The sequence below is a fragment of the Limulus polyphemus genome, unplaced genomic scaffold (genome assembly GCF_000517525.1).
Source record: "Limulus polyphemus unplaced genomic scaffold, Limulus_polyphemus-2.1.2 Scaffold627, whole genome shotgun sequence".
In the NCBI taxonomy this organism is placed as follows: Eukaryota; Metazoa; Arthropoda; class Merostomata; order Xiphosura; family Limulidae; genus Limulus; species Limulus polyphemus.
Genome location: NW_013666237.1, coordinates 201,364 through 221,423, shown reverse-complemented (window position 1 = coordinate 221,423; position 20,060 = coordinate 201,364). Strand labels below are relative to the sequence as shown.

The 20,060-nt window shown below is 33.6% G+C and overlaps 1 protein-coding gene across 1 annotated transcript in view; it reads left to right on the top strand.

Moving 5' to 3' along the window:
• Positions 1-20,060, top strand: part of LOC106459555 (lachesin-like) — a 50,983-nt gene that overhangs the window by 25,664 nt on the left and 5,259 nt on the right. The window contains exons 3-5 of the mRNA XM_022386063.1: positions 3,442-3,649; positions 9,602-9,772; positions 15,090-15,218. Coding sequence (XP_022241771.1) covers positions 3,442-3,649; positions 9,602-9,772; positions 15,090-15,218 — 508 coding nt within the window. The remainder of the gene's footprint in view (positions 1-3,441; positions 3,650-9,601; positions 9,773-15,089; positions 15,219-20,060) is intronic.

Genomic DNA, 20,060 nt, shown 5'->3' with positions numbered 1-20,060 from the left:
ACACACACAAAGATCTACATCAGTACATACATGTACAGTGTTTCACACACACACACAAAGATCTACATCAGTACATACATGTGCAGTGTTTCACACACACAAAGATCTACACCAACACATACATGTGCAGTGTTTCACATACACAAAGATCTACACCAATACATACATGTGCAGTGTTTTACATACACAAAAATCTACATCAGTACATACATGTGCAGTGTTTTTTCTACGTCAAAGGGAGGAGAGAATCTAATGCAATTAGAGCGCGCAGGCTAAAGAATATTTTTTAACCGTTAAAGACAATTCAGCCAAATAACCATGACAACTCTATGATTTATACTTTAACCACCTGTTCTCGCTTTAATTGTGCAGGATACAGTAAAAACGTTTACGAGGTCATATACTTTACAAAATATTGGCAAACACACACGCACACACATGAAGCATTTTGCAGAAGTGCTTGACATGAAGTTTTCTTAACGCTTATTCTGTAGAATGGATAAAAAGATATTCTCTGATTATTTTAGATTTGACAATTAATATATCATGCTCCGAAAGACGCCATGTATAATATATGGGTTGACTACTTTAAAGAAATGATGATGATGATATTTTGGTTTCTCGTGTCCTCGTATAATCCTTCTCGTAAATTCTTATTCTAAAGTAAATGATGTTTGAAATCCCATGACTTTCACAAATATCTATCTAGAAAATTCCTTTTTGATAAAACGTAACACACCCATTACTCCAGCTATTTTCAATGTGCTCAACTTGAAGGTTCACTTTAATGTGTTTTTGACCAGTTCTTTTCTAAAAAAAAAGAAAAAGGCAGAACATTAACTTTGATCTATTTTAGTGTTATTTGGCTTCACGGCAAGCTGGACATTAACTTTGGTTCATCTAAGCGCAACTAGTTCCTCGTCTTTTTGGAACAATTGCTTTCATTGATTTTAGAGTGTATATTCGTCTCAACAAGATACGGAGATCAAGCACGTGCTCAAAATGATGAATTATTTCATGCATTCAAATATAGATCTATTTTCTACAGTTACCTGAACACAACATACTTTAAAGTCGTTGTCACAAAAGCAACATAATTAATTTGCCAATGGCTAATAATTTGCATCATAAATGCTAACATAGAGCTAAAATCTTTGAAGCTCTTTGATTAGAAGGAGATTATTAATGAACAAATGACACGATCTCGCTATGACAATATTTTTCAACGAAGAAATAGTGCGCTTTGAGTTGCTCCATTTCATATTTTGCTACATATTGTAAAATTCATTCCGTACAATTATCCACGATATGTAAAGTATGCAACGAATGATTTAACACTGTATTTGGTATGCAGTGTACTACTTAAAAGCAATTAACATTCCTCTTGCGTTAGTTTCTAACGTTTGCATTTATTTATTCATACGTATGACTACGACTAACATTATGCGTTTCGCAAATTTGTCAGCGTATATCATGAAATTTCTGCATCAAAGAGAAAGCAAATTTCCTGTTAATAAAGCTTTGTTAATCGTTGAAAATACAGAATTAGGTATATAGTCTATTTTATATATCTAAACTTTACCTTTATGGATCTCAATATTAATGTTAAACGGTAATCGTACGAATACTTTAATATCGAGTTTAATATTCGAATGAATGTAACGAAATTTGGGATTGACATAAAGGTTAACTTACTCTCTGTATGATACGAGAACCTAACACGAAAGATGAACAAGTATTCCGAAAATGTTGATGTGTTGGAAGGAAGTTTACGTGTTCACGAATAAAGACAGAGCAAGATAAAACTGTCATTGCTTTTTATGGCAGATAGACGAATCCTCGAGAACATCGTTATTGTAGTTTCAGTTGATAAAATTTAGTATGAATGAGGAAGGTTTGTTTGTTTGTTGAATTTCGCGCAAAGACACTCGAGGGCTATCTGCGTTAGCTGTTCCTAATTTAGAAGTGATATAACTAGAGAGAAGGCAGGTAGGTAGTCAACACCACCCACTGCAAACTCTTGGGCTATTCTTTTACCAACGAATAGTGGGATTGATCGAAATATTATAACGCTCTATGGCTGAAAGGACGAAAATGTTCAGTGGTGAGATTCGAACCCGCGACCCAGTAAGGAAGAAAACGCATAACAGAAAAACCTTATTTTAATAAGAATTACAAAACAGCCAATTGGTGTTTTCAAAGCTTCACAGCAATGTTAGGAATGTGATTGGTTTTTATGTATCGTTTTTCAAACAATTTCTATCGGAGAAAATATACAATACAATAAACCATCAACATGACTGTTTCCTAAATAAAAGAATGTGATATTTTTCTGCAATAATTTACTTACCACTTAAGAGTATTTGATGAAATTAATTATAGTTTTACGTTGTAAAATGAGATAGACCTAACATAGAAATAATGTATCGACCTCTAAGATAACGATTCGGGAGACATTCTACTTTGGTACTAGTATAATATTAAAAGGCGCGTTTAAAATAGGAGGTTAAAGTAAACAAGTATTATGCTTTTATTTGAGGCATGCCATGTTAATAATAAATGTCCTGGAATCGGTTTCAATTATCTGTTAAAGGTCTGTTCAGTACATCATTTGAACTTTAATATCTCAATTTTCGGGCCAGTGTGATCTAGTGGTGAGCAGGCTCTGGCTTCGAACATTCATGGTTCTCGACTCGTTACTCCAGAAATGCGCTTCGCCTTTTGAGGCTGTGGGTACACTTTAAGAATGACGGTTAAATCCCACTATTCGATAACACAAGAATAGCAGGACGGTGAAATCTCTATTCGATACCACAAGAGTAGCATGACGGTTAAGTCCCACTATTCGATAACACAAGAGTAGCATCACGGTTAAGTCCCACTATTCGATACCACAAGAGTAGCATGACGGTTAAGTCTCTCTATTCGATAACACAAGAACAGTATGACGGTTAAGTCCCATTATTCGATACCACAAGAGTAGCATCACGGTTAAGTCCCACTATTCGATCATACAAGAATAGCATCATGGTTAAATCCCACTATTCGATAATACAAGGGTAGAATTACAGTTAAATCACACTATTCAATAACACAAGAGTAGCATGACGGTCAAATCTCACTACTCGATAACACTAGAGTAGTCCAGTCCAGCGGTGGATCCTGTTGGCTAGCTGTAAGAAATGGAGAGAAAAAGCAACAACAAATTTTAACTATGACGTTTTGTTTTCATGTAGGTGTCGGTAGAGGCTTGATTCCATATTTAAGAAGTATATACTATTAGTTATTAATTAACCTTTTATTTATTTTTTGATAAACAGGTAGACGATATAAATTATATTAAAGTTGAACGATAAACGTTTCTCAATTAATTGTTATAGGTAACAGATTCTTACTTAATCGGTCTTGATATAAAACAGCACATTAACTTTACTTTTGAAGGTGGCCTGGATAAAGGTGGAAGACAAAGTTATTCTTTCCATTTATAAAAATGTAATAACGAGGAACTACAGGGTCAGCCTAACGCATAGCGACAACAAACATTTTGTGCTGCACATTGCAAATATTCAAGAATCGGATCGGGGTGGATACATGTGTCAGGTCAATACTACACCAATGATGAGTCAGACGGGATATCTTGATGTTCAGAGTAAGTGCATTCCAAATCAACCTCTGTGTAACTTCATACTATTTTAGATTAGGGAGCTTTCCACGTGTTTTTAAACTAATTATAAAAATACTTCGTTTGAAGTCGATAACTGTTTGCTGTTGATATATCTTGAGGATACCGATGTTTCGAAATGATTTTTTTTAATCCCGTCTTCTTTTCTTCTATATTCTTGACTTCATAGCTCAAACATACAATTGATTTACATATTCTTGACGTGTTATCCTCACTACCAATAATGGTTAAACTGTACATTAATATTTAGTTGTTTCACGAAGTCCAAGCCTGAAGTTCATAAAAATGACATTTTTAATTGTTTTTTACATGTCACAAATCATTGCAGAGAGCTTTTTTTTTACTACTAGAACTCATTAGCCATAAACTGGACTTGGGGTTGCCAATATTGTACCTGAAATGCTAGTATAAATAGAAGTAAAACTTACATCAGATTGATTAAACTTTATGCAAGTATCAGTTTTAAAAAATATTGCTATTGAAATTTCAGAATGGTAGATAAATACTTATAAAAGACTAAACATTGTTTGCGAGGTTACGACGTGTAAGAGTGGATGATCAGCACTTGAGTAACATTTATAAATCAAATACATATTTTAACTGCAACGTTTCATATTTATACCATTTAAAGTTTATTAAAACCGTCAACAGCACCCAATTAAAAGCAATCTACATATTACACGTTTCGACACCTTCTACGTCGTCTCTAAAACTATGAATTAAGACGACGTAGAAAGCGTAGAAACGTGTAATATGTAACGTTTTTAAGTAGGAGCCGTTGATAGCTTTAATAAACCTTTAGCTACGTAAATATGAAACGTTGCAATATAAAACATTAGCTGTTATGGTTAATTATAAACGATGACCTAACATAAAATCCATAATAAACTCAATAACAAAAGACATCTTAAGTTAAATATTAATATTCCATTATAAGCAATAGTCTAGATTAAAATTTATAACAAGCTGACCAACAATGTAGTATTAATCATCACCAGCGCGGTTTAATGTTTCATTGTAATCGATGGCCTTCTTTAGAATTTGTAATTACAAAACCACACAAAAATATAAATCCTCTTCAAACGAATGTGATGTTCCGTCATTAAATACGATCTAGATTAAAATCTGAAATAAACTAATTAGCAGTATAATGTCAGACATCCTCAGTCCAACATGAAATTTCATTATAAACGAAGGTCTTATTTAAATTGAGTAATGATTAGAGCAATAATATAATATTAATTCTCTTCACTTAAATACGACGTTTTAAAGGTTTAATTTCTTAATATACTTTCCGTTAATGAAATATTTCATATTAGACTACGGAAGAAAATGTTTGTTTTTCACCATATAGATATTTGAAACTTGACTACTTTGCTTGGTTAGCTTTATTCTGTAAAACTAATTTTATGCAGGAATTTCTTGTCACGTGAAAATTTTCAGATAGGATTAATTAACATAAGGATAGAGCCACATAAGTAAATAAAATTACTGCTACCGAAGGCTATTTCAAGCAAGATGAAAAAGAGAGAGAGAGAGAGAGATGTTTCTGGTGTTCGTATTTACTAATGTAGATTGGATTTACTAACTGGGAGCTAATGTAAAACGGTGATACTGGGTATCTTTGCTATCGCTCGAGACTAACCTGGGCAACAGGGAACGACATATAGTCGTTTCTTACATCTCCACATACTATTACAGAGTAAAGAAGGATCAGGCTCATTAATCAACAATGAACCATTCCGATGTTCCTAATGTTTTTAACTACCATCCTGATCAACATGGAACTAAAAGGGTGATAAGAGTCTCTTATTCATCACTCGAGAAAATACTTATTTTAGCCAACAGGGAACAGTTTAACTATGTGTTTTTAACATGCTCACGTATTAACTGGGTCTAGGTTAATTGATAAAAGAAACGGTATGATGTCTCTACTGTTTTCACAAAAAGTGAGATGTATCTCTAACATCTTTATGTACTATTGGAGATTAGGTTAATCAACGGGGATTGAGATATGTGTAGATTAACTGATAAAGGAAACGGTATGATGTCTACTGTTTTTACAAAGAACGAGATGGAAATATGTATCCCTAACATCTTTATGTACTACTGGATATTGGGTTAATCAACGGGTATTGAGATATGTGAGATATATTTTCACGTAATAGTGGAGACGAGGTTAACCAACAGAGGTCGAGATATGCTAATATTTTCACGTACTATTGCAGACTTTGGTAACCAATGCTAATCGAGATATGTGTTTTTAATATATTTGCGTACTATTGGAGACTAGGTTAACTAACAGAGATCGAGATAAGTGTTTTTAACATTTTAACGTACTATTGGAGACTCGGTTAACCAACGGAGATCGAGATAAGTGTTTTTATCATTTTAACGTACTATTGCAGACTTTGGTAACCAATGCTAATCGAGATATGTGTTTTTAATATATTTGCGTACTATTAGAGACTAGGTTAACTAACAGAGATCTAGATAAGTGTTTTTAACATTTTAACGTACTATTGGAGACTCGGTTAACCAACGGAGATAGAGATAAGTGTTTTAACATTTTAACGTACTATTGGAGACTCGGTTAATCAACGGAGATCGAAATAAGTGTTTTTAATATTTTAACGTACTATTGGAGACAGGGTTAACCAAAGGAGATCTAGATAAGTGTTTTTAACATTTTAACATACTATTGGAGACTCAGTTGACCAACGAAGATCGAAATAAGTGTTTTTAATACTTTAAAGTACTATTGGAGACAGGATTAACCAAAGGAGATCTAGATAAGTGTTTTTAACATTTTAACGTACTATTAGAGACTAGGTTAACTAACAGAGATCGAGATAAGTGTTTTTAATGTTTTCACGTACTAGTGGAGACAGGGTTAACCAAAGGAGATCGAGATAAGTGTTTTTAATGTTTTCACGAACTATTGGAGACTAGGTTAACCAACGGGAATCGGGATATGTGTTTCTAAAATGTTCACGTACTACTGAAGACTAGTTTAATCAACGAATATGTGTTTTTAATACTTTCACGTACTACTGAAGACAAATAGACGGAGATCAATGTATTTTTCTTTATCATTATTTGTTAAAGAAGTCTAACTTAACCAAAGGGAAAGAGATGGATGTTTCTAATGTTTTTTGTTTACTACTTGAGATAATTCACTAAAAGAAAGTACAACAGGTGTTTCTAATATCTTCACATACTGCTGGAGACTATGGCTTAACCAACAATCAGGGAAGTAAAGGAGCGAAGTCGAGGGTACTTCTTGTCATTTGAGGTTAAGTTAACTAAATGTAAATGATATATAATATATATATATAAAAGCCAAAGGTCTTTTGGTAACACTCTGTTTGTCTGTGTCGCTTAGCAACAAAACTAATATATATATATATATATATATACATTAGACTTGAATTTGAAAACGCACAAAACTATTTCAGCTGTATAGGTCACATCAGCTTACAGGGGCAAATACTATCTTAACTGTATAGGTCACACTAGCTTACAGGGGCAAAAACTGTCTTAACTGTACAGGTCACATCATCTTTGTAGATTAACGAAACCCTCCACTTACCACAGAGCCACTTGAATAAGCTAACTTCGTGAAATAGATAAATCGGGAATACTTCAACAATTTCGACTGGGACGTCATGCTTCAAGGCTTGGATGATAAGATTATGTTAGTTAGACCTTGGAATCCTACTGCCTAGAGTTGTTTACTCCGGATAACTGGTCTAATATATATAAAAGTCAGTTGTCGATTTTTGTATGTGTAACGCTCATATTATGAGTCATTTAAAATTTAAGTTGCACCATTCTTGTTGATTTTTTTAGAGTGTACTTGAAAATTGTTTTTATTTTCTCAATGTGTGAATAATGTTTCTTTTATGATGAAGGGGGAAGTTTGTTGAAGACAGTTTGCAGAAGGAAGAGCAGGTTTTTTTTACAGAAATTCCAATCCATCATTTGTTGACTAGTCGGGCAACATTAGTGTGTTTATAACGTCTTCACATATTTATGGAGACTAGCATAATCAACAAACCACGAGATGAATAGTACTACACTTCCTTTTTCGATGTTACCATTAAAGACTAATTTCACCAACAGGCAAACGAAAAGAGGTGTTTCTAAAATAGAAGTTCTGCAGTAGACTAGGTTAACCATCAAGGAGTGAAATGAATATGTTTAATATCTTACTACTAGTGTCTTTTGTATTACTTACCACTAACTTAAAAACTGGCTTGTAAGGTTGTTACTAGAGTATTCCTTATTAATCAAGACCAGCTTTACAAACAAGAACCTAAAAGAGTATTACTGGTGTATTTCGCATCATTTGAGGGTTCATGGTTCACGGCACGTTGCCACAAAAATACATTCCTTCATTTGTGTAGATGTGCGCGAATATTCTGACTCAAGACTAATTTAACAAAAAAAAAGGACGCATTTCGAAAGGTTTTAGCTACCATTAGAGACAAGCATATGTGGTAGGAAAGGGTCAGATTGCGTTCTTTGTCTTTACGTTGATTAGAAATTGGCTCAACCAGTGGTGAATTTGAAAGCAACATTAATGTGTCTAATTTGTTCCTTCGTGTTTTTAGATCAGTGTTTCCAAAAGTGAGAGTCGCGGCCCCCCTGGAGGCCGTGAAGCTTCATGTGGGGGCCGCCAAAAAATAGACAGAAAACAAAAATGCTAATTTAATTTTAATTTGAAATAAACAATAAGCCGTTAAAAATATGTTGAATTAATTAAATGATACAGTATATCAAAAGGAGATGTTATTGTTTTTACTACGACACTGTTTTTCAATCACTATGCTAATGTAATGGAGGTGGACATTTTAAAATCACATTTTTAGGAATTTGTAAAGGTTGGGGGGGCCTCAAACTTTTTTATTCACATCAAGGGAGCTTTATACTAAAAAAGTTTGTGAACCACTGTTTTAGACGGCAGCGCGTTCTTTAAAAGGCAGAGTTTTATACAATCCCATTGACTGTCACCTTACTCGTCAAGTTATACTGTCTCAATAGCTAGTTATGCTCAATCTGTAATGATCAGAAAATGAAACGAACCCCGCTTATTAAACCAATCGTTTTACGACAACTAAACGTTTAGTGAATTTTTCTCGATACTCACCAGACTTTTGCAATGAGGACCCCGTAGACAGACGAATCTTTGAAAGTGTGTAATGTTTCCAGTTGCTAATTTGTTCGTAAAATAGGCTAATAAAAATTACAACGCTATGCTTTTATCTTGAATAATGAAGAACAGCATTACTGTAATGAACAATTAAGAGCATAATTGTAACGGGTTTAATTTTGTTTTTCGTTTTTTTATTTTGGTCAGAATTAAATAGAATATTGCTGTTCTGGATATTAATTGTTTATAGTGTCATGATATTTTCGAAGTTCAGTAAACTACCATTTCATTTAGAAATATCCAGTAACCTCTCTTTAAACGTACATCTAATAATACATTACATATAGACCTAACATCTGTGATAGAAATCACGTAAATTGTAAATGTTTTATTTCCACATTCCTCTTAGTTTAGCCACTATGGATTCAAATAAAGAAGCGTGTAAAAATAGTAGTTCAAATCGATTTTTTGTCTCACTCGAGTCACTGCCCAAGAGGCCTTTCGTTCAATATCAGTACTTGTCAGCTAGGCTGATGATGAGAGACAGATTCTCTGAAAAGCTATTTATATATATATATATACTGTATAATACTTTAAAAGTTATTGTTAAAACGACTATTAGTTTCTAATTCTCCTCCAGCTTTCGGCATTTAAACCGTAACTTTTGTATTATATTTCGTATTTTTACATGGGTGTTTGATTGAATCACTAATCCCTTGTTTAGCACATTTGAGAGATATAACTACTACGTTTTGTTTTCATAGCACCACCAACGATAGTCTCTCTCGAGACCGACTCCAATAAAACAGTTCGAGAGGGTGTTAACATCACATTACGTTGCAGAGCTGACGGCCAACCCACTCCAAACATTACCTGGCGGCGAGAAGACGCAGGACGCATACCCTTGATAACAGAGACTGGCAAAAGAATTTCAGGTTTCAGTTTTATTTTTCTATGAAAATAATAATCTACAGTTCCACGTGTAATGTATTATGTTAGAAAACCTGTACATCATCCCTATATATTTTGTGATTGTGATATGATACTATTTATACAAATATAATTTGATTTATAAGAGACAATGTACCAGAGTCACAGACAAACATATAGTTATATATGATGTTAAGGTTGTTGCATTCATTTTTATTATCATTAATAGATAAGTAGATATAGTAGAATAGTATATATTGTTAAGAATATTAAAATAATAATTGGAATTAAATTTTTCCTACCCCGTTGAGACGGTAGCTTTCTAGAATGTCTACCAGAGAGAAGACTGTTAATGACTGATAAAAAAATTAAGCCACAATAGGAACATTTTTGACAAACAAAAGAAATGATTGATAAACAGTGTGTTTAGCAATTGCTAACGTTCCTATAACGTATTATCTTTTTATTTGAATGTATACAAATGTACAGCTTTTATAATTTTGTAGACGAAAACGGTTTCCATAAACGGTATATAAACACGTGGGTAATTTAATGGTTAAATGTAAACGATATACAAAAATGTAGGTAAATTGATGGTTAAAGGTAAATGGTATACAAACAAGTAGGTAATTTAATAGATAAAAGTAAACGCTATACAAACACGTAAGTAATTTGATGGTTAAAAGTAAACAGTATACAAACAACTAGGTAATTTGATGGTTAAAAGTAAACGGTATATAAACATGTAGGTAATTTAATGTTTAAAGGTAAATGATATACAAACACGTAGGTAATTTGAATGTTAAATGCAAACGGTATTCAAACATATAGATAATTTGATGTTTAATGGTAAACGGTATACAAACATGTAGGTAATTTGATAGTTAAAGTAAACGGTATATAAACACGTAGGTATTTTGATGTTTATATGCAAACGATATACAAACATCTAGTTAATATGATGATTCAAGGTAAATGGTATAGAAACAAGTTGGTAATTTTATGGTTAAAGGTAAATGGTATAGAAACAAGTAGGTAATTTTATGGTTAAAGGTAAATGGTATACAAATATGTAGGTAATTTTATGGTTAAAAGTAAACGGTATTCAAACATGTAGGTAATTTAAGCCCCCAGTGACACAGCGGTATGTCTGCGAACTTAGAACGCTAGAAACCGGGTTTCGATATCCGTGGTGGGCAGAGCAAAGATAGGCCATTGCGCAGGTTTGTGCTTAACTTCAAACAAAGAGGTAATTTAATGGTGAAAGATAAACAGTATTCAAACATGTTGGTAATTTGATAGTTTAAGATAAATGATATTCGAACACGCAGATAAAATTGAGGGATAACGATATATATAAACAAGTAGGTAGTTTAAGAGTTAAAGAGAGTGTTTTTACAACTACAGATAAGCTGGACAACTAGCGTCACTATACTTATTTATACCAAATGCAGTTATTTTCGCATTTTAAAACAATGACAAATCGTGTTTGTTTGTTTTTTTTCACTGTTTCGTGATCATTAGTATTTTGGTGAGATAACCAATTAAGTTCTAGTGTTTTAACACCAAATTTTCAACGCTGATAAATTATTCTGAAATAAAACTTCATTAAATGAGAACCTCTTCCATGGCTCAGATGTTGTACTTGTTACTTATTTTTTCTTCTTCTTAATATACACATAAAATATGCATTGTAAATATCACTCTTTTTATTTCGAGATCCGGCATTTTGGATTTGAGAAATAATCCTATTAAAGCAATGCAGTGTTTTAACCATATAACTTAAATACATTATAGAACTAACAACAGAATGAAAAAAAATCTAAACATTGCCTGGCTTTTTTTTTTCTTTTTAGCTTGAAATTCTGTTGGTTTCAGTAACCCTTCTAACTACGACTCGTACAAACATAATCACAAAAGTCGTGGTGCTTTGAACCTCCAGGGTTTAAGTGTGGAAATATTTTATTTGAATGAATAGGCGTAGGTATGGTCCAAACTAAGGAGATTAACATATTTTAAGTTCTGCACCCTTAATCAAATGCATGAAAAATAATGCAGTGGTTCAATATTCCATCGAAAATCATCTGTTTCATATGGAATTATTTTAAGGTTAACAAATAAACCTGAAAATATAAAGAAGCTAGTTTTTTTTTCTAATTAATCGTTTTAGGATTTTTAGGTGTAATCCAACTTGACAACTACAAGGTAACAAAGTACTGTCACCGACGGACATGCTATTAAACGAAGTATTGTTTACTCACAAATCTATCCACTCAAACTTGAAAACAAAATAACAATGAGGGCTTACTACAACAAACCATCTCATCGATTAACTTGTTTTACTAAAGATAATATCTTACAGGAGTATTTTAAGTCTACATCTTAATCTTCAGTATATCATAGACAATCTGTCAATCTGCCCCTCTTAAGCACCTGGACCTTATTATCTTGAAGATGTAGTTTAGTATTTCATGTGAAAACTATTAATCCACTGATACTTTAAACATGTAAGAAAATTTAGAAATGTAAACATTTGAAAATTTTTTCGAAACCTTCACAGTTCAGAGGTCAGGATGTGTGCGTGTACGTAATTGTTTTACTAGACCAGACTCTTAGGTCAGGATTGTGAGTGTACGTAATTGTTTTACTAGACCAGACTCTTAAGTCAGGATGTGTGAGTGTACGTAATTGTTTTACTAGACCAGACTCTTAAGTCAGGATGTGTGCGTGTACGTAACTGGTCTAGTAAAACAGTTACGTACACGCACACATCCTGACCTAAGAGTCTGGTTTAGTAAAACAATTACGTACACTCACACATCCTGACTTAAGAGTCTGGTCTAGTAAAACAATTACGTACACGCACATATCCTGACCTAAGAGTCTGGTCTAGTAAAACAGTTACGTACACGCACACATCCTGACCTAAGAGTATGGTCTAGTAAAACAATTACGTACACTCACACATCCTGACCTAAGAGTCTGGTCTAGTAAAACAGCAATTACGTACACGCACACATCCTGACCTAAGAGTGAGTCTGGTCTAGTAAAACAGTTACGTACACGCACACATCCTGACCTAAGAGACTGGTCTAGTAAAACTGGTCTAGTAAAACAATTACGTACACGCACACATCCTGACCTAAACTCTTAGGTCAGGATGTGTGCGTATGCGTAATTGTTTTACTAGACCAGACTCTTAGGTCAGAATATGTGCGTGTACATAATTGTTTTACTAGACCAGACTCTTAGGTCAGGATGTGTGCGTGTACGTAATTGTTTTACAAGACCAGAATCTTCAGTTGTTCGTTTCACAGTGATGGCAAGAAAGCTTGGATATAACATATACAAATAAAACCATCTTTAGTCTTATGAACGATAAAAATATCATATAAATCGAAAAAAAAATTGATTTCACTTTACATTGTGCCACTCAAGTAAGCTTGTCATATTATTTTTTTCTGGAGACACATACTAACTTACCAGCTCCTTAAATATGATATAATTAAGACCATTATATGGTGCACCAGTAAATTTAAAATTCAGCTTGATAAATGTAAGGATAAAGGCAATATTTTAAGTCCAGGAAAATCTTACTACAATTCTATATTGTACAAATTAACCTATTTTTTCACACTTTCTCGTATAATGTGTAAACATCTTAAATAAAGGTATAACTCTTGCAACTTAAGTTAATTTTTTTACCAAATTTATGGTTAAGAAGGCTTCATAAAGGATAAGGCGGTTACATTAAATTGCTGGTCTTTATATGAATTGACTCATTGTTTTTTGGTACAAGAGACATGTTGCTTATCATCATATATATATCTGTTGTTGTTTTTCGTCAACCTTCATACCTCCTGCTCTCTTCTGATAGACTTACTAACACCCACCTGCCATGTTGCTTATCCTCATATATATATATCTGTTGTTGTTTTTCGTCAACCTTCATATCGCCTTGTTCTTGTTTTTCGTCAACCTTCATATCGCCTTGTTTATGTTTTTCGTCAACCTTTATACCTCCTGTTCGCTTCTAATAGACTTACTAACACCCACCTGCAGGTACTTTTCTTGACTTAACGAAAACTCCCAATACTTCGTTGTGTTTTTCTAGAGACTAAAAGATAGAGAACTTAACTTCATTTCTATCAAACGTCACTGTATGTATGTGTATATTGTGGTTGGATGGCTTGTTCTTCCCACTTTATTCATTATAAACCATACCCTGACACGTGCATCTTTCCATCCACTTGTTTTGTTTTTTTTTCTTATGTTTGGCAGTTCCTACATTCTCGATACATCATTACATATTTTCTCAATTTTTAAGCATATACGTTCTCGTAAAATGAAGATATATAGGGCTTCCTTTAGTTACATATATCCTAATAAACTGGCTGAAATGTTTTGTAATATTTAGATCATAAGTTATCATCTACTTATTAAGTAAGTTGGTTCAAAAAAGGTGAAATAACTAAATATTTTGATACAACAATGTCTGTATAATTATCGGTTGTATCATTCACCAGTGATTACATTCATAACTGAAATGAACTATTTGCAAACCCTGATTTGTACACTATTGTAATATTTTACCGTAACATGGAATATCATGATTTACTAGTAACACCTTGATTCTCACAAAGCTACCAAATTTCGAAATATATCCTCATAGCTTGAATTTATTACATGAAACTCGTAATTCACATTTAGATAGAACAGCTGTAGTCATCACTAATTTGGAGCCTCCCAGTGGCACAGCGATATGTCTGCGGACTTATAACGCTAAAATCCGGGTTTCGATACTCGTGGTGGACAGAACACAGATAGCCCATTGTATAGCTTTGTGCTTAATTACAAACAAACAAACTAATTTGGAATCTGTTATGAAGAATAATAATTATGGCTTCTAAATTAGTGTTTTTGTTTTTAATTCAGACTTGGTGAAAAAGATTTAGAAAAATAGAGCATATACCTTTTTGAATGGAATGATTACTAGTTAGTCTGACTGAAGAAATCGTTAGTGCAAAACAAACTCACAAAATAAGGTATCAGGACGACAAATGTTGTGACTTTAGCCCCAGTATATTGCAAGCTCGTAAGCAATGGCACTTGGAATAATAGAAATAAAAGGCAGAGAAAAAAACAGTGTATCTTTCCTATGGGAATTTTTTTTGTTACGGCTTGAAGAAGTTCATTCTTTTATAGATTATCCAACAGGCGTCTTCGTGAAAAATGAAGTGTCAGGAGTTAACATAAAACACAGAATACCTTTTCATGTTTTTATGTTGTGAAGATCTTAGTTTTAACCCGTTACAATTTCAGTGCACTCATTCGAAGGAGAAGAGCTCCAGCTTCTACGGATTAGCCGGCTTCACATGGGTGCCTATCTTTGCATTGCATCCAATGGGATTCCACCATCCATAAGCCGTAGAATCCTTATAGATGTTGAATGTGAGTTACTTAACCACTTTATAAAAACACTTTATAAAGGTTCAAAACTTAAGAACATAAGATTTATCTTCAAGTTAGCTAGAAATATCGAGATCTGTAAACTGAAACCAAAACTTACTGGCTGTAAGTTTTAGTAGGTGATATCAACTCATAAAAAAGTACAATTTCAATAAAAGACGTGTTCTAATGTTGTTAGGATTAATAAAGTGCCATACTAAATATATATATATATATGTGTGTGTGTGTTACATTGGTAAGGTCTTAATGCACGTAAAATATCTAAACAGCTACACTATAAACATATTCCCTAGACATTGGTAAGGAACGATACTTGAGCTACCTTTATACTTCTATCTCTATAGGAAAAATCTTCGCGAAATCTGCTAGTTCAATAAAGATGATTAAATTATGAAAGTGTAAAACTTTATAAATTGGCACATAATACTCGCTTTTATCATCATAAGCCAATTAAATTATATAATTCTGTAAATATCACCTACAGATTATATCTAGTTACTTCTTTTTAATATTAACTGTAATGCCACAACAATGATCAAAAAGACCTCCAGATTTATGTATACTTGTAAATTGGCACCCCAGTGGCACAGCGGTATGTCTGCGGACTTACAACGCTAAAGACCGGCTTTCAATACCCGTGGTGGGCAGAGCACAGATATTCCATTGTGTAGCTTTGTGCTTAACTACAAACAAACTTGTAAATTATAGGCCTGAACTTGGGTAATTCTAACTGAACAAGTAGTAGCCTGAAAACGAAAATGTGCAACCGCTAAAATTTACAAAATTCGCAGAATGTGAGCTATATCTAATGTTTATCGTTTTTCGTAAAAAAAAGAAAAGAAATGCTTTTAATTTAAATATATTTATATTTATGGGCCAAGCACGGCTTATTGGTTAGCGTGCCGGACTGTAGATTTAAGGTTCCGTCTTTTGTGCTCTGTTACCATAGAAAAATGTGCTATAAGAGAGAGAGAGAGAGAGGTCAAATCCCGTTATTCAATTAGAGTAGTCCACGAGTTGATGTTGGGTGCTGTTGACAAGCTGTCTTCCTCTAGTCTATCACTTCAAAATTAGAAATTAGTAGCGCAGATAGCCCTCGAATTTCAGCAAAAAACAACATTTATATTTACGCGGTTTACTCCGAGCTAAACTGACCACTGCAGAGTTCATGATACATAAACCACTCCATTTTTAATAACTAATACAAAGTAGTTCTTATCAATGTCACCATGAGCCTTTCTATGCATAAATACGAACAATACTTGTTGCAGGATGTATAAAATATCAAAAAGTCGCGTCATTGATCCATTTAACAGAAATGTTTCTAATTGTTATGTACTATTACTTGGTTTGATACACAGTGCTTTGAAAAAGTATTCACCCCCTAAAAATAATGTCACATTTTGATGAAATACAAATAATGTAAAATTTTTTTTAATGAACTTTTTTTTATTCAAAACTCTAATGATCAGACTTAACACTGTTATGTGTGATGTAGGTTGAATGTCAGCAAAACCTGCAAAGAAAATATATAAAGTGAAGTTGATGATTGCATAAGTATTCAGCCCCCTAAGTCAGTACTTGGTGAAAGAACCTTTGGCAGCAATTACTGTTGTGAGTCTTTTTGGACAGGTCTCTACCAGTTTTGCACAATAGGATGGTGTAATGTTTGCCCATTCTTCTTAGCAAAATTGCTCCAATTGTCACAAGTTCGTTGGAGATCGTTGATGGACTGCAATCTTTAAGTCTCGCCATAAATTATCTATTGGATTCAAGTTAGGACTTTAACAGGCCACTCCAGGACATTACCTTTCTTCTTTTGAAACCACTTCAGTGTGACTTTGGTATGTGCTCCGGGCCAGTGTCCTGATGAAATGTGAGTTTTACATTCATACTAACTCAAGCAGGATTGGCCTGTACTTTGCACCATTTATCTTCTCCTCAATCTTGACAAGCTTCCCAATCCCTACTGATGAGAAGCATCCCCATAACATGATGCTGCCATTAACATTCTTGACAGCTGGGATGGTGTTGACTGGGTGATGTGCTCTGTTGGGCTTGTGCCGGACGTAATGCTTTGAATTTAGACCAGAACACTAAATTTTTGTCTCGTCTGACCACAAAATCTTCTGCCACATGTCTGCAGTATCATTTACATGCTTTGTCGCAAACACCATTCGAAATGTAAGATGATTCTCATTCAAAAATATCTTCTTTCTTGCTACTCGCCCATACAGGCCAGCTTTTTGTAGGGACCGGTATATTGGTGATGTATGAATACTGACTCCCATCTCAGACATGGAACTTTGCAAATCTTTCAAAGTAACTGTTGGCTTCACAGTGGCATTCCTAACCAGTTTTCTGCTTGCCCGGCTGCATAGTTTGGAAGGTCGCCCTGATCTGGTTGGTATGAAGGACATTCCACTTCTTAATGACGGACATCACCGTGCTCAAAGAGATAATTACCTGGGATACCGACTTGTTGCAGGTCTTCTTCCTAATTGTCCTTGTGTCCATGTTGATCTACATTAATTTGCCTTCCAATGTCATTAATTACAAGGGATATCCCCGTCTTAGAAGTTTTAAATATCCGATCTGAACACATCTCTTTATCTGAGTGCACGAATATTTCGAAAAGAGTTGTTACATACTCTCCCCCAAAAGCGACCAATTTCCGGTGGCATGACTCTACCTATGAAGCACCAAACAATTTGAAAATATAGTTCTAGTACATTCTGTTCCATCGCCACTTTATGTCTACTGTGGTTCTCGCGGGATTTGCTGATTTGCATATTTCAAATATTTTTAGTGTGACGTACTGAATGCTTGAATTGTGAAATTATAGAATCCAATGAAATTAGCAGACAATATGGGTAAAACTTAAAGACCAAGGTTAAAAAAATAATAATAATCATACAGCAAAACATTTTAAACAAAAGAAAAAAGCTTGAGTGCTTTCTGAGGCTGATCTTTTTTCAACCTAATGAAATAATTTAAATCACAAAAATATACTTTAATGGGGAAAAAGTTTTACAGTTTTTTTTCAGAAAGTTTGAGGCTATCGCTTGTTTCCACAAATTTCGATTATAAAGTGATGTACGGAGATAAGCTTCATTTTGTTTTTTTTTATAAAGTTCATTCTTAGAAGGTCTACGACTGTATCTGCTTGCGATACAATAGACAAGAATAAAAATTAGCCAAAAAAAAAATTAAAAGAGGGTTAGTAACACCAGTGAAGTAACTTTTTGAAACCTTATTCTTGGGGTAATGAATTGCATATACATTAACATTATATTTAAAAAAAATGTTCTTAAAATTGGAATAGCTTATTTTCTTATTCTTCTTTCATTCTCGAAAATAGATGAAAACACACATTTATAGGCGATTCTGTATTCTTTAAATTAAAGTTAACTATGTTTTTATATATAAGGCTTATTGTAGGCCTCCGAACTGTTCATTAATGGTACAATGCTTTTATTGTACCTTATCGTTGCTTTCTTTATTCATTTACTTCATGAGAAAAGTAATTTTCTTGTAGATGGTTCACTGCTTAAAATCAACTTTAGTTAATTCGGTGTAGGTCGAAGTTAATATTAAATGTAAGTGATCTAAGATGAAAGCGGAAACACAATACTACCCGTTCTTATCTAATTGTGATGGCAGTGAATGTAGTGATTTTATGTAACTGTATATTGAAAATACTAGTCGAATGCGTCAATTCACTAACTTGGGCAATTTCTGTCCATCGTAGCAAGGTAACGGAACCTAATTGTATTTGGATGTCATTTTCCTGAACCAGACAAGTTGGAAGTCTTAAGAGTCCTTCTCTGAACCTCTAAATATTTACATGAATAAGTATTAGGCCGCTTTTTCTCATGTTTGCAAACTTTCAAGTTTATGAGCTGTATCAAAATGGCGTGTTTAGGTGAGAGTCTGAATCATACGAATTGTTGTTGTTTATCATGTCCATCGAAATACATGACTGTGATGGAAGAAGAAGCTCGTTTCGCTGGAAAGGCTGAATCATGCATGTACTGGTATTCGTATTTAAAACGTACTTTCTAATTGTTGTTTATCATGTACACCGAAAGACATGACTGTGTTGGAAAGAGAAGCTCGTTTCGCTAGAAAGGTTGAATCATGGACTAGTATTCGTATTTAAAACGTACTTTCTAATTGTTGTTTATCATGTACACCGAAAGACATGAATGTGGTGGAAAAGGAAGCTCGTTTCGCTGGAAAGGCTGAATCATGGACTGGTATTTAAAACGTAGTTTCTAAGAATCGTATTATTGTGATCTGAAAATAACACATGAACATTTCAAGCAACATTCACATATTTCATGCTATTGTAAATATAGTAAAGCCAACACGTTTGAATTATAAATATTGGAATATTTACCGTTATCTCAACTCCTTATTACTGTTTTTCAGGTTCCTTTATCGTGTTTTTTTTTTAATGGGTGCATTTTCAAATTTGTGTACGTTGTTGAAGAGGACAGTCAAAACGGAATTTACTTCTTCATTTGTAGAGAATTAGGTGATACCGTAGTAAGTCAGTAAGTTAAAATTCGATTAATCACGAAATCATAGAATAAAAAATAAATAATCTGATACTAGATAAACTCACGTCGAATACGTTATCACCACAGTATATATGCTTCTACAAACTTACATAATACATCGTTGAGACTAATAATGGCTGGAGACGGCTTGAATGGGTAATGAAGAAAAACCTGATGATGACAAAACCTTGTCGAAACGTTGTACATTTGCTGTTATATTAAAGTTTTTCTTCATTACCCATTCAAGCCGTCTCCAGCC